This window comes from Rhipicephalus sanguineus, chromosome 7 (genome assembly GCF_013339695.2).
Source record: "Rhipicephalus sanguineus isolate Rsan-2018 chromosome 7, BIME_Rsan_1.4, whole genome shotgun sequence".
NCBI lineage: Eukaryota > Metazoa > Arthropoda > Arachnida > Ixodida > Ixodidae > Rhipicephalus > Rhipicephalus sanguineus.
In genome coordinates, this window is record NC_051182.1 from 75,817,029 (window position 1) to 75,830,408 (window position 13,380).

General features: G+C 45.8%; 1 protein-coding gene across 1 annotated transcript in view; it reads left to right on the plus strand.

Annotated features, from left to right (window-relative positions):
• Window positions 1-445: 445 nt before the first annotated feature.
• Window positions 446-13,380, plus strand: part of LOC119398782 (uncharacterized) — a 210,120-nt gene continuing 197,185 nt past the window's right edge. Inside the window, exon 1 of the mRNA XM_049417749.1 lies at window positions 446-732. Within this exon, the coding sequence (XP_049273706.1) occupies window positions 560-732 (173 nt within the window). The 5' untranslated portion in view covers window positions 446-559. The remainder of the gene's footprint in view (window positions 733-13,380) is intronic.

Below are 13,380 nucleotides of genomic sequence, written 5' to 3' on the forward strand. Positions count from 1 at the left end.
GCTTGTGGCATTGAGAAGCTCAAGGTTGCCTCCTCCAAAGTCACATTCAAGTTTGCCGCTGAACTGGAGTCTCTGCTGCGACGCAACGCCAGCACCTGAAAGCAGTGAAGATCACGAAGTGATACTGCCAAGGAATGTCGACTATGCACTGCGATGTCTCGTGAACTGTGAGTCACTGACGCTGTGCCCAGACTTCAGCTGGGGCCGCCGTGTCCCGGGCCTTGTCTCGGTGGCACAGCTCTTACACACGACAAGCGCACTGAAGAACCTCAGCATTTCTATTTGCTCGATCAATACGAAGAAGAAACAGCTGACCACATTTGCCGAAGCCATCAAGGCCAACGCGCTTTGACGAAGCTCACTGTGTGTGCTACGCACATCACCTACTCACCTGGGCCAATATTTGCCGCACTTGAGGCAAACTATACCCTGAAGGAACTGCACCTTCAAGAGTGCAACATCGGTGTGTTCTCTGGACAGGCATTGGCAAAAGCACTTCAGAAGAAACACCAGTCTCCGCAGCTTGAGCATTACTGAAAGCGCTATTTCTGCCTACAGCATGCAACTGCTGGGGGTTGCACTCCGGGTAAACTCCACACTGGAAGAGATTGAGCTTTCAGGCAGGCGGTCTCTGCCCTTTGGAGGAATCGTCGGGCTATGTTCTTCACTGGCCAAGAACAAGACATTGAAGAAGCTAACCCTTGGCAAGTTTCCAGCCACCGAACAAGAACGGTACGAGTTTTACTTGCTTTCTTTTGCACAGTTTTGTTTTCCATGAGTACGTGTTTCCAAGTCAAAAATAGAAAATGAGCACTAAAGAGCTTCCAGAAAACAAAAGTATGTAATTTTTGTGTTTAAGTGTTTCTTTGCATAAGTTTGTTGCAGTCCAAGACTCCTATTTTGAAAACCACCGAGAACCTCCAACTGAAGGACCTTAGGGCTGCATTCCAAATGAGTTTCCTTAGCACTGCTGCTTCACGAATGAGTCACGTGCTTTTATCATGGTAACTTTCGCACACTTTCACATTTAAAGGGACCAACAATGGCCAGAAAGTGTGATTAGATTCTGGTGTAAATGAAAAGACTGCGCGTCATAGTTATAATTCAGCATGCTTTTGGTGATAGGCATACCTAGCTTTCACATGACGTCACAAACAGGTTCTCTGCGCTGAGTACCTCAACATGGCAGCCACCGTGACTTTTATCTCATTATAGCGTGTCAGTGCGGGGGAGGACACACAGTCATTTGGTCTTCGTGTTCTTTTGTGCCCCCGCTTTCTTGTTTGCCAGCCGAGCCAAGGGGGAGCACAAAAAAAAAATGCAAGGCGGTGCCGGCACTCATATGATGTCACCGTTTCTTTCTCCGCGCGTTCAAGTAAATTACCGAACAAGGTAATCTCATAACAAATACAGTGATTCCACTCCTGCGCCAACTGCGCCAAAGTGCGCCAAATTGTATTTACTGCGCCATCCTGATAATATGGACGAAATTTGCGCCAAACTGCGCCAAAGTCTCGGGTTTGGGGCCGTCTATCACCGGCAATCGCACCCGCCGCCGCGTCAGAACATGTGCAGCTCGATCTTGGGGCTGCCAATAAAGTCGCAATCACGGACCAAGAATTATTCCGCTGAATAAATGGCGCTCGCGCGTGCGTTCCGAGTAAGCCCTGATGCCATGCACGGTGCCGACGCAGCTTCTGTTCTGCAAGTCGGCTCGACGGCAAAACGCGCTCTCCGCAGAGGCTCGTGACGTCTAGGCCTATCGGTAGCGAGAAAGTGCGACGGCGATTCATCGGCGGACGTCGTCTGTTCCAGAAACGGTGCTGATAGCTCGTTTCAAGCGTCGCACGGCACGTAAGGAAAGCAATGTTCAGTAATAACTACATGAGTACCGCTAAAATGTCTGTGACTTCTGTTTCCGGACATCGCGGAATGAAATCTGGGATCGCTCGCAGTAGATATGAGACATTATCGAATTTTCCTTGCTTCGCGTTTATGGAAGAGCACGCGAACGGTGGAAACGCGTTGACACTTTTCCTCAGATATGCTTTATCCATGGATCTTCATCCAGAACAGCTTTTTCGTAATTGCTTATACCAGCACGTCCGAGTTTAATCACTCTGCGGTAAATACCCTTAAAAGGCCCTGCTCTTTCGATCTCACTTGCTAGGGTTACAATTCGAATTTTTTGCTTGCTTTTTAAAAATGTCATCTCATTAATAAAAGCATATATCCTGGTCGGAGCAGCCGCAAATGCGCAGCTGTCAGTAGCGGGCCCGTCGCTGACGGCCCACAGTGAAGCGGCTACGCCATGTTACACGTCCGCCCCTCACTTGCGGGGGTCAATAGCTAACGGTTAAAAAAATTCAGTTTCGCTTAAGAGCGAAGCAATGAATGCGATACCAAAAAATTGTATTGTGAAACGAAGTAAGACTAGCAGCTAACTCTTTTGGATCCGATCTCACGTAACTCAACAAAACGCTGGTTTAAGGGAATATGGCCCCTCCAGGAACCGAAGCGTTTCTTGCTCTGAGTTCTCTAAACGCGAAGTAAGCGTTGAGAGCACAGCAAGTTTACGAGCCGTCTCCTGATGCCTCGACATAGCGCGCGCAGCGCCAGTAGCCCTTCTAACGATGCGCCCCCCCCCCCCCTTTCGGCTCCCCTGGCATCCCTCATGCTCCTTACGAAAGATGGGCGGGGTCGTTTCCTCTGTTTTGAGAGTAATCGACGGAAGGCCCGCACGCGGGAAGATGTTATCTCATGCGCTGTCCGTGCGACGGAGACAGACGGCCGGATAGTTAATCTCCGCTTTCAGCCGCGTTCGTCGCCGCGCTCGCGAGCTTTACCCGCGGCTAGGAAGCGCGTGGTGATGTTAATACATTTGGGATTTATACGGAAAATTACGGCAACGGCCGACGGCAACATCCGCCAAGAGTGTCCATATAATGTTATCGCAAGGGTCAATGTACGGGGACAGATTTTGCGCCCCCCCCCCCCCGCTAGGTGATTGGGGGGGGGCGGCCGCCCACCCCCCGCCCCCCTGTGCGCACGCCTATGGCTCCTGAGATGATTTTTTCCATGAGATTTGCAATTAATCGAAATATTCTAGCTTTTCATAAGAGCCCCATAATAATACTCAGGTGATTGAATGTTAATGCAATATGCTTCTGTATTGCACTCCAGGTTGTAAACTTCGCTGCTCCAAAGTGCTCCCAGATGCAAAATTACTGCTCCAAAGTGCTCCAAGATGAAAATTTTGCTGCTCCAAAGTGCTCCAAAACGGAAATTTTGCTGCTCCAAAAATTGCTCCAAATCAGAAGTCCTCGGTAGCATCACTGGAAATAGAAACATCGCAGAACTAACAATTCATCATGAGCCACTAAAACAGAGTCAGGGCATGCGCCGGAAACTACACTAACGCGTCCTTTGAAAACGTGCCAGCACACATGAACATGTGCCAACCCTAGTGAGAGGCAAAATGGGCATCGCACAATCTAAACTACACGTCTACAGGCTATCTTTCAAAAACATGGCTTCTTTCTCCCTTAGATCTACTGATGGGGCACTAACGCACTCGCTACCTGCCCTTTTTATTAGGAACCCTTCAATTGTCTCCCTTTCAGTGCAGCTGCTTGCTCTTCTTGGAAACGTGGCTTGGCTGAAGTGTGGCACACAACCACAGCGCTTGCAGTGGTCTGCCAAGTGCCCACCCATGTTGCTGCTGACCAACAATCGGTGCACGATTGTTGAAACACTGGCTTGTTTGGCCGATGTACACCCTACCACAGCTTAGGGGAATATTGTATCCCACATTGCTGACAAACTCAGTGTATCGCATGGCGTGCTTCTTGGAGCAAGCAGCCGGCTGCTTATTTGCCATCAGAGGGCAAATCCTGGTCAATTTGCTTGGCGCGGAAAACACCATGTGCACACTATATCTGGCTGTGATCTTCTTTATATTGTGCGAGAGCCGGTGACATAAAGTATTACATGCGTACGCATTTTTCTTTTTGTTCCTGTATTTTTTTTCCACGTTTCAACTTCTGCAAGGCGCTTTTGCACACACCGTGATCACGGAGGAGGAAATGAGCGTCTTTCAGTCTGTTAATATGATTACTAAATCCCGTTACCAAAACTGTGGCTCACCTGACTTCATTAAAGCTGAATTGAGGCATGTGAATAGCTATTCCTCTCTCGAATTAGTTTAGAATGTGCGCCGTCATGTGGCAAAAGGCTCTTCTTAGTCCAAGGGTTATCCAGCACAGGTAGTCCTTCGTGAAAGTAAGTTTAACCTCCAGAAATGAATGGAATTGTCTTGAGGCAATTCCGAAGTGAATTCTAGTCCGCCAGATTCCTTTAAAAAGGTGTTAGTTAATTTTGCAACAGCTACGTCAAGGCTAGTGACGGGTACCTTTAAAAAATTCGGCAGATCCCACGTACCGTGGGAATTCGATGTTATGCGAAGCATGCGTCAGGAAGGTGACTGTGGCGTAATTTTTTTACTGAGCGATAAGTTACAAAATTCGCTTAAAGATTTGTATAAATTTTATACGTGCACATATATGTTGAAGAGCCGCATACGTGTTATATTACCAGTTGTTTACAGTTACTTGACCCTGCCACTGTCAACGTGGGTATTACCAACACCAGAAGCGTAAGCTGATATGTAGTGCTTATGCTTGTCCCTTATAATGGAGAACGCACGCACGTTTCACGAACCCGTGTGCGTGTGTGGAAGAAGTTCTTGACAGTTCTTGAATAAGGTCATCATCACCGTGGTCAGTGGCGCCAGCAGCTGGTCATGACTTGTTATTGGATTCGGTCGTGATCGCGGTGACGAGGGGTTCATGTGTAGTGAAGCATGAGGTATAGTGCACAGCTGTTGGAAATCGTGGATGCCTCGGTCAATTTCATCGACAAATTGGTCCATCGATAGAGCCGGCGACATGTCGGAACGTGAAGTCACCATTCGCGTTGGTGAGGTATAGGCCGTCGAGGCTGGTATGCCTGGATAGTGCTAGGTAGACCAACATCAGTAGATGGTGCTTGTCGTATTGTAGACTATCTGGGCGTATGTGGCCTACGTAGCCTAGTCTACAAAGCGGCTGTCAGTCAACCTGGCATCCTACTCGGTCAGCGTGAGGCCATTGCCCAGCCTCGTAATAAATTAAGATGGCACTGCGTCGTCTGGCGGACTAAGTGCACTTGCGGTGCGATGATGTGAATATCACACGTAACTATCGTTGCTCTATTCCTCCGGGGTCGAGCACTGCTTCAATAAGCTTGCTGAATCATAGGAATACAAACGTAATGTTTATTAGACTGCTATGAAAGCGGAGCAACACTGGAACCACAGACGTTAATCTGAATGACGCCTGCGTCATAGGAGTACACATCGTAGGAGTATCATGTAGTCTTTATTGCTTTCTTGCAAAATTAGATAGCCAGCACCACAACCAAAATTGACGTGGAACCGACATTACGCCTGCGTAGGCTTCTTCCAAACGATTATGGACTTGGCGTGGCTCTGTGGTAGAATACCTGATTGTCCACGAAGAATGCTTGGGTTCGATCCTGCTGGGATCCTGATTTTCATTCTTTACATTCGTCGTGTAAACGCTGCCGATGTCGGCTTTTCTTAACGGTCTCGCATTAAGTTACCAGTGCCTCTTCTCGCCGTTCTTGGTAGATATAAACTGTCAATCACCTGTGGCGCATACCCGTACACCGCGGCCCGTGGTAAACGGGTATGTGCCACACGTGTCTGGTGGCAAAGGGTTTGATGACGTAGGGGACAGGATTTTCACGTATTCATGTCATGACTCAACAGTCATATTCGTCAAATCATCTTACCCTCCCTTGCCAATTTTGGTATACACCAATTTAAGGAGGCGATCATGAGAGCACCCAGACTAGGTGGGTGGGTGGTAGGGGACGGACGGACGGACGGATGGATGAGCTTATGCAGGGTGGGTGGGTGGGTGGGTGGAACGTCACGCGGGGCCTCTATCTACGTCGTACCAGGATGTCACAAGGTGCAGCCTACTCAAATGAGCACTCACGCTTACTTTAAGACCAAATTAAGATATCTTAAAGGCAACGTTCATCACTAATAATTGGTCAGATGTGCTCCCGTATCCAGGAAAGTCAAACAACACAAACATCTCGAGGTTTCAATTTTCGTGTCAGGGAACCTTTAACAACACTGTTGTCGGTTTTGGCATGAATGCGTTTGTCAATGGATGAAAGAAAGATGTCGCACAAAACCAAGGCCACAGACGAGCTTATGCAGATACCGTTTTTCTGAACATAATGAGACCCAAAACATGTTGCAAACAGTGAGCACGAGAGCGGTTCGCGTTCAAGCGCGGCAGTTTGCTGTGCGCGCATGCACCGCAGTTCGACACGTTTCGTTGGCTACCGCAAAGGCAGCACCGCTTCCCACCGTGCAACTCCTTTTACCTCGTAAGCAGCTCAAAATAGAGTGGGGATAGATAATAATATGCATACTCTAATTTTCATGACTAATTGTGGCGCGCATGACAGCATCAGACCACGTGACTACACAGAGCAAAGTGATCGAATCCTTAATCCAGCTTCAAGGCTGTTTTGCTAGGCTGCACGACATACCAGTTTTTCATTGCTTTTAAACACGATTTTAAAAACTAAATCCTACTCACCACGCGAAAAGGATGCTGGAATCTGTCACTATATTTCGCAATCTTTTCATTTCTACCAGGATCTAATCGCACATACTGGCCAGCTCTCGGTCCCTTTAGAGCCGGATATGTTGTTTTTTTATCACCAAGCGTCAAGTCACAAGCATGAGTGGTCGTAGAGGCTTACTGCCTAGATGGCAGTAGACGTAATGAAGTCTCGTTATCTTGCAAGCGATCGTTTAGGAAGCGCATGTTGCCAACGAGGCTGGTATCTTGCAAGCAATCCTGAATGTTGAGAAGAAACATGCCGTCGCTAGTTGGCGGATATCTCAGAGCTCACTCTGTGTGATCTCGAGCTCCAGAGATGCTATGTAGCAGGGCTATTTTGTTTATTTCAGAATCGAGGCGTTGACGAAACGAAACATCACGAGAGGATGAGAGGGAGACGCACGGGATTGGTCGAAGCTCGTCTGTCAGTCAGACGTGAAAATAGCGACCGGTAACGGCAGTGCTGTCAATCATTTTGACAGAACAGGCGGAGGCCCGTTCTGTCTGATAGAACGGGTATGTAACAGTCTCGAGATGACTCGGATTGGATTGAACTGTAAGCGCTGTTGCCACAGTATTGAATTAGCCTGATTTATGTCCGGCTCACCCCTATTCTGCGCCTATAGTTTGCAACCAGCTCCCCCCCACCTTCCCGCCATCGAACGATCCACTCAAGACATTAACACAAATATATTGTTAAAGTTATCACACTCTTCAATTTCAAGATTTGAAAACATTGCCTGCCAATAGTGACGTTCCGCTGTAATAATTCTATATTTCTTCATGTGCCGAAAACATTTCCAAATTCCCTCAGCTCGCCTGTTGGCTGTTTGCTCCCTCTCGTCCTCTCGGTGAAGTATTGTTACGTCAGCGCCTCTGTTCTGTGGCAGAGCGCTTACAAAATAGCCTCCTAGGGTTCTTAATAATAGAATTCTCAAGCGAGAGCAGTCGTAACTAACAAGTGCATTTACCGGAAGTAAATTTAAAAACATTTTACCCCTGTGACGGTCCATGCTGCAATACGTTTGAGCAGTCGACCAATCTTTTTGGAGCTACTCGCTGTTGGCAGCCGCACCTCTCTAGCTCGTTATGTGAATGTTTGCAACAAAGCCGAAGTACAAGAATTCCGTAAAAGGAATGCATAACGGTGACCGGAACTTTCGATGCCGGTGTGGGTCGCACTTCCTGAATTCGGTGCGCGATGTCGCAAAATAGAATGCGCGACCACCATGAACAGATTTGCCGTAATTCAGGTTGTCGCCGTGCTTTCATGTGATCTAAGACCGTAGCAGTTCTGCTTTTTTTTTTTATTTTGAAAACAATTATACAGACACTCCTGGCAAATTTTTGCTGTAGCCGTCATCTTCCATATAAAGTACAAAACAATAACATCCCACCCGCATGTAGGATGTTCTATGAGCAAGTGAAAGTGCACGAGTGCTGCCGACAAACGGGGCTCAAGCAGTGATGACATGAGCCAGCTGTCTCCTTCACACGCTAGGTGCATGGAGACAAAAAGCAGGAGGGGGGCGGGATGGCTGCGTGCGCTGCCAACGAACAGGACTTAAGCAGATATCAATCGAGCTGGCCGTCTCCTTTCTATGATAGGTGCATGAAGAAGAGAGGCGGGGGGCAAAGGCGCTAGTGGGTTGCGTAAGTCCACCAGGAAATGCGTACTTTGTGCCATTGGCCATGTTCGTGCGAGCTGCCATATCATAAAGTGACACTAAAGAGAAAAACGATTTTTCTCAAATTAGTAAATTACTCCTTCACAATTCCAAAGTTACTACGGTCACCACGGTAAGCGAGACAACGCGTGGGCAAGGCTACCTTGAAATTCCCACACCAAACGCCACGACGTCATAGATTTTGACGGCGTCTACTAGACCCTATGGTAGTACCTAATCGGCAAAAATAAAGTATATTGTCCTCTGAGGGGGCCATAGACCTAACATACCAAGATTCAGGAAATTTCGTTCAGCCAATGCTGCCAAAGTGCCAATAATGCGCTTTGAAATCCGTGGAGATTTGGGCGCGAAATTTAAAAGTGAAACTTTGACTGATCGAATAGTACCTAATCGAATAACTCGATTCGACTTTCGAATGGCTAGTATTCGAAGTTTCGAATAATTCTACAGGACGAATATCTACAATGCGACAAAGGCCAATGGTGCAACTTGTGTAGGGTGCGGTGGCAAAAACTAACGCTAACGTCGTTACAGTAGGCGTTTCGTTAAAACTTTCACTGACATCCTCGTTCAAAAGCGAGTGAATGTTTATCTTAAGGAAATTATGTCATTTCCGCTCGCAGAAAAACACACGAGAAAACTGTCAAGCCTTTCACGACTTCGTTCCCGAAACGAAGGCACGGACTTCTTGCATAGTTCGGTCGCGTATGCTGCAAGCGCCGTAAACGTTCCGACTTTGGCCTGCGCAACCCTCGTTCATTGGCTTTGCTTGTAAAAATTTGTTCACGCTGGGCAGTCGCCACTGCCGCACCAAACCACTCATTCAGAAACTTCCATCGTTTCGACAAACATTTAAAACACTGCTGTGAACGGGCGGCCGAAGATTTTTGGGCCCGGAGCAACCATGGCGATGAAGCACAACATTACAGTTGTCAGATGAGCCGTATTGCACGACCATGGGGAAAAAACTAGCTACCATAACCCCCTCTGCTAGTCAATAGGAGGTTTGGAGTGGTGCTGCTGACTGGAATGGCAGCTCTTGTATCAACATGCTTGTGCGCCCATAAAAACCGAAACAAAAGCCACTCTCGAACAAGCGCATAATAAAACTGTCGTCACACCTATAGCGTTCTTGATTTTTCCTTTATCTCGCCGTAACTGGCGGTACACATTTTGTGTAAATATACTATTCGATATTCGATATTTTTGGCCACTATTCGGCACTATTCGATTCGAGGTGAAATTTCACTATTCGCACACCCCTACTGAGAACCAGTAGTGAATGAAACTACGTTACCAACACGTGATCAGACTGCAAAATAATGTTCTTCAGCCTTTATTATTGTTCTGTCATTGCTACTCCTTTTGTATTTGTATTAACCACCCTGCTTAGACCATGAGTCTGCATTATTGAATAAATAATAATAATAGACAGGTCACTTCCCTTATTGCAGGGGCTGCATTTCCCAAATAAGAGCTCCTAGCATTTATTTAAATAACATTAGAATTTGTTGCTGTCGCATTCATTGCTTGGCCCTCGTGCCGAAACTGTGACTTTTTTTTTTTTTCTAGCGTGCAATGTTTTTCGGTGTTGCGCGTATGTCACACTGAGTGGACAGCAAATTGTTCAGCTCAGAAAACATCCTAGGCTTGATGACAAGCCACAGCAGCAGAATAGGCAGAATTACATAATGCGTTGAACCTGCAGTTCTTTTCTCTTCACGCATCACACACCTGCACGGCGAAAAGGACTTCCCCAGTGCGGTATGAAATCGTGCTCGCAAGATCTCAATCTGAAAAAAATCACTTTTCTCGCATGAAAAATAAACTTTTTGGACTGCCGTATTAGTCCAGCGTTTCAGTTTAACAAGTTTCGATATATTGAAGCAAACTGCCAATTTTGCCAACTTTGTTATATCTAGCCCTTACTGTACCCTCTGCTATTCATGGAATGAATAATACAGTGGAATTACTAAGGTACAATGCAGTGAAATTAAGTCATTCTTATTTATTAACATGCATACAAGAGAGTGACATCATCGGGCGACTTGGTGACAGTGTGTCTTGGCATAAAACGAAGTCCTGTTTCACTTAGGGATAACAGCAAGAGCACTCGACAAAACCTGGAAAACTCGGGGAATTTAGAAATGTCAACTTAGTAGACGCTGGAGATGTTTTTTCTACCTATTATTAATTTCCCTTTATGTTGTAACTGAACTTTGTCAGTGGCACCCTGTTTTATCCACACCACTTTTTGTGCTCTCTTGCAGGGAGGCTTTGGCACAGACACTGGCAACCAGCGATAGCTACGGCCGTGTTCAGCTGTCCTGGGCAAAGCCAGATGTCAGCGGCCTGTGGAATGTCCTGATCTCTCCTACAGCCTGCCCCGAAGAAGTGTGCCTTCCTGACATTTGCAGTCTATCAAAGGAAGCCCTCGGGCTACTCTTCGATGCAATTGCCTCGAGCGAGCGCATTCACACTTTCAGGGCTTTGTGGGAAGGAAACGTTCGGGCGAAAGGGGCAGCCTTTTGCGAAATGCTCAAGTCTAATCGATCCATCAGAACTCTGGACATCTTCGTAGGAACTGGCAATGGCAATCTTGCCCACAGCATTTTTCATGCCCTCGCGGAAAACGAAATGATTACCAAGCTCATGATTGGCATTGAAGTCATCGAAACGATGAGATGGCCACAGACATCTCTTACTTCCTGGCTCACAACAAGACGGTCACAGCATTTCACATGACAGTGTCCCACTATCTTTACACTGAATTTGTGGAGGAGTTCTCAAAGGGACTGCAGCAGAACAGGTTGATCGTAGAGCTCAAGCTCAATAAGAACTTGATTTGCAACGAAGCGAGCTTCACTGTTTTTGAAGCAGTTCGAAGGAACAGGGCCGCTCTGAACCGTGCAGTGGATTTCATTCTTTTGCACAAAGTAGACAGGGAGTGTGCAGAAGCCTTCGAGCTGTTTTCGAAGACGCCGCTTCTTCTCTCCCATGCTGTAAATGTTTCTGGGAAAACAGAAGGCGAGGTATTGGCAGACATGGTCTCAGCTGCTAACTGCTTAACTGACAACTATCTCACTATCACAGGGGTCGTTCGGAACTCCGTTGAATGCCATCCTGCCGAAGGGACTCAAATAGCTGCTCTGAACAAGGACTGTTGGCGTGCCATATGTCGCCATCTTAGAGTCACAGATGTGTTGGTGCCTTCGTAAAGATTGCCCAAAATGTTGCTTTCATCAAATTATCATGCCAAATTTGCAGTTCCAGTTTTTGAAGTTTGTTAAGATGGCATTGAATGTTAGTATTAACCTCTCTACGTTATAAGCCATTGATGTACTACATTTCATCCCTACCATTATTATTTCTGTGGTCATTTGTAGGCTCGTTACATTGTCCGTTGCTGGGTGCTCCTTGTTTATTAGGCAATGAAATACTGTCAACTTTATGAATACATGATAACTTACCGTTTTGGTGAATTTTCATTTCTTTCATCATTGATACAGCCACACTGTGCAGGCTGTTATATATGCTAGTCTGCTACTGTGATTTTTGTCTTTGCAATAGCCAAGTTATGATTTAATGGTGTTGTCTTTGTTATTTAACTTAATTTTGCATAACTATTCTTGATATCTCTTCAACACTGTAGTCATTATTTATCTGATATCTAACTAATCACTTCCTGTATCTTGTCTGTCTTGAAACAGATTTGGTTTGATGTAAAACAATTTTTGTTTATCCATTGAATACCTTGTGCCCTGCGTGCTTATTGTTTCTTTATTTCTAACATGCTTTATAGTTATTGAAGCAATTTTGGTTGCATTTGACAATCTTTCAACGTCGCATATATAACATTTTCTGTATGCACATTCTCAGATACTCGCGCTTCTTAGGTATTGACGAGGCGTAATTCTTTGAGGCAACCTTTTTAGCTGTAGAAGTGGCTACATGGTTTATATAGAAGCCCTGCTACTGGCACTAAATGTTACCATTGCGATACTTTTAACTGACTGACTATTCTCAGCAGTTTCTCTAATTGTTGCAACTTCTCATAGGTACTTTCATGCTGACAAAATTTCATACTTGCTTTGCAATAATTTCATTCGTGCCTTCCTGAATCGAGAAGCTTCAGATGTGATTTCATTGTGTATAAATGCAACCGTTGGTCATCGCAGTTGCTTGCTTCAGCCATTTATGTAATAATTTTCTAGCTGCTGGTGTTTTCATTGCTGGCAGAGATCCAATACTGACTGTGAGACGTTTTAATTTTTTTATACCTTAGAAAAGCTTTTACAGGTTCAGTATTGGGGATATTTTTTTGTTCTGTCATCACTGCTGTGGTGCTCAGTGTATTCAGTATTGTGGAAGATATACCATTAATAAAGTACAAACCAGGCTTACAATGGCAGTACTCTGTTTCTTGTTCTAACCATGATTTAGCATAATAATTATCTAGGGTGACCACCACTCCCACAACTCGTGGGACTGTCCTGCAGCGAGGGCTGTGTTGCTATTCACAAGAGATGCGATAATCTTCAGAAATGTCCCGCATTTCACACATTACGACTGTTCGGCAGTGACTTGAGTTCAGCTGCATCTGGCCATCCTGTTTGAGGATGTGTGCGCTGCAAGAGCTCTCGGCTTCCGAAAGCATCGGCTAGCTGTGTCGTTCACGCCAGAAACTAAACCACAGCTGTTTTGTGAGCGACTATGTCTTGAGTTGCCGAATTTATATGTGAATCTTTTTTTCGTGTCAAAGGATATTACAGTGTTGCATAAAATGTATAGTTATGTTTACACAAAAAGGTATTTGAGCTTCAACTTGTCTCAATTACTCTATCACTATGTGCCAGAGACGACAAACCATTGCAAGAGTCAGAAGTTTAAAAATAAATTATTGTAGCTTATTTCTCATTGTGATGTGTCACCGCTCCCTCCCCCGTCAATGTATCTTGCATTTCGCTAGTGCTTATATTTGCCAC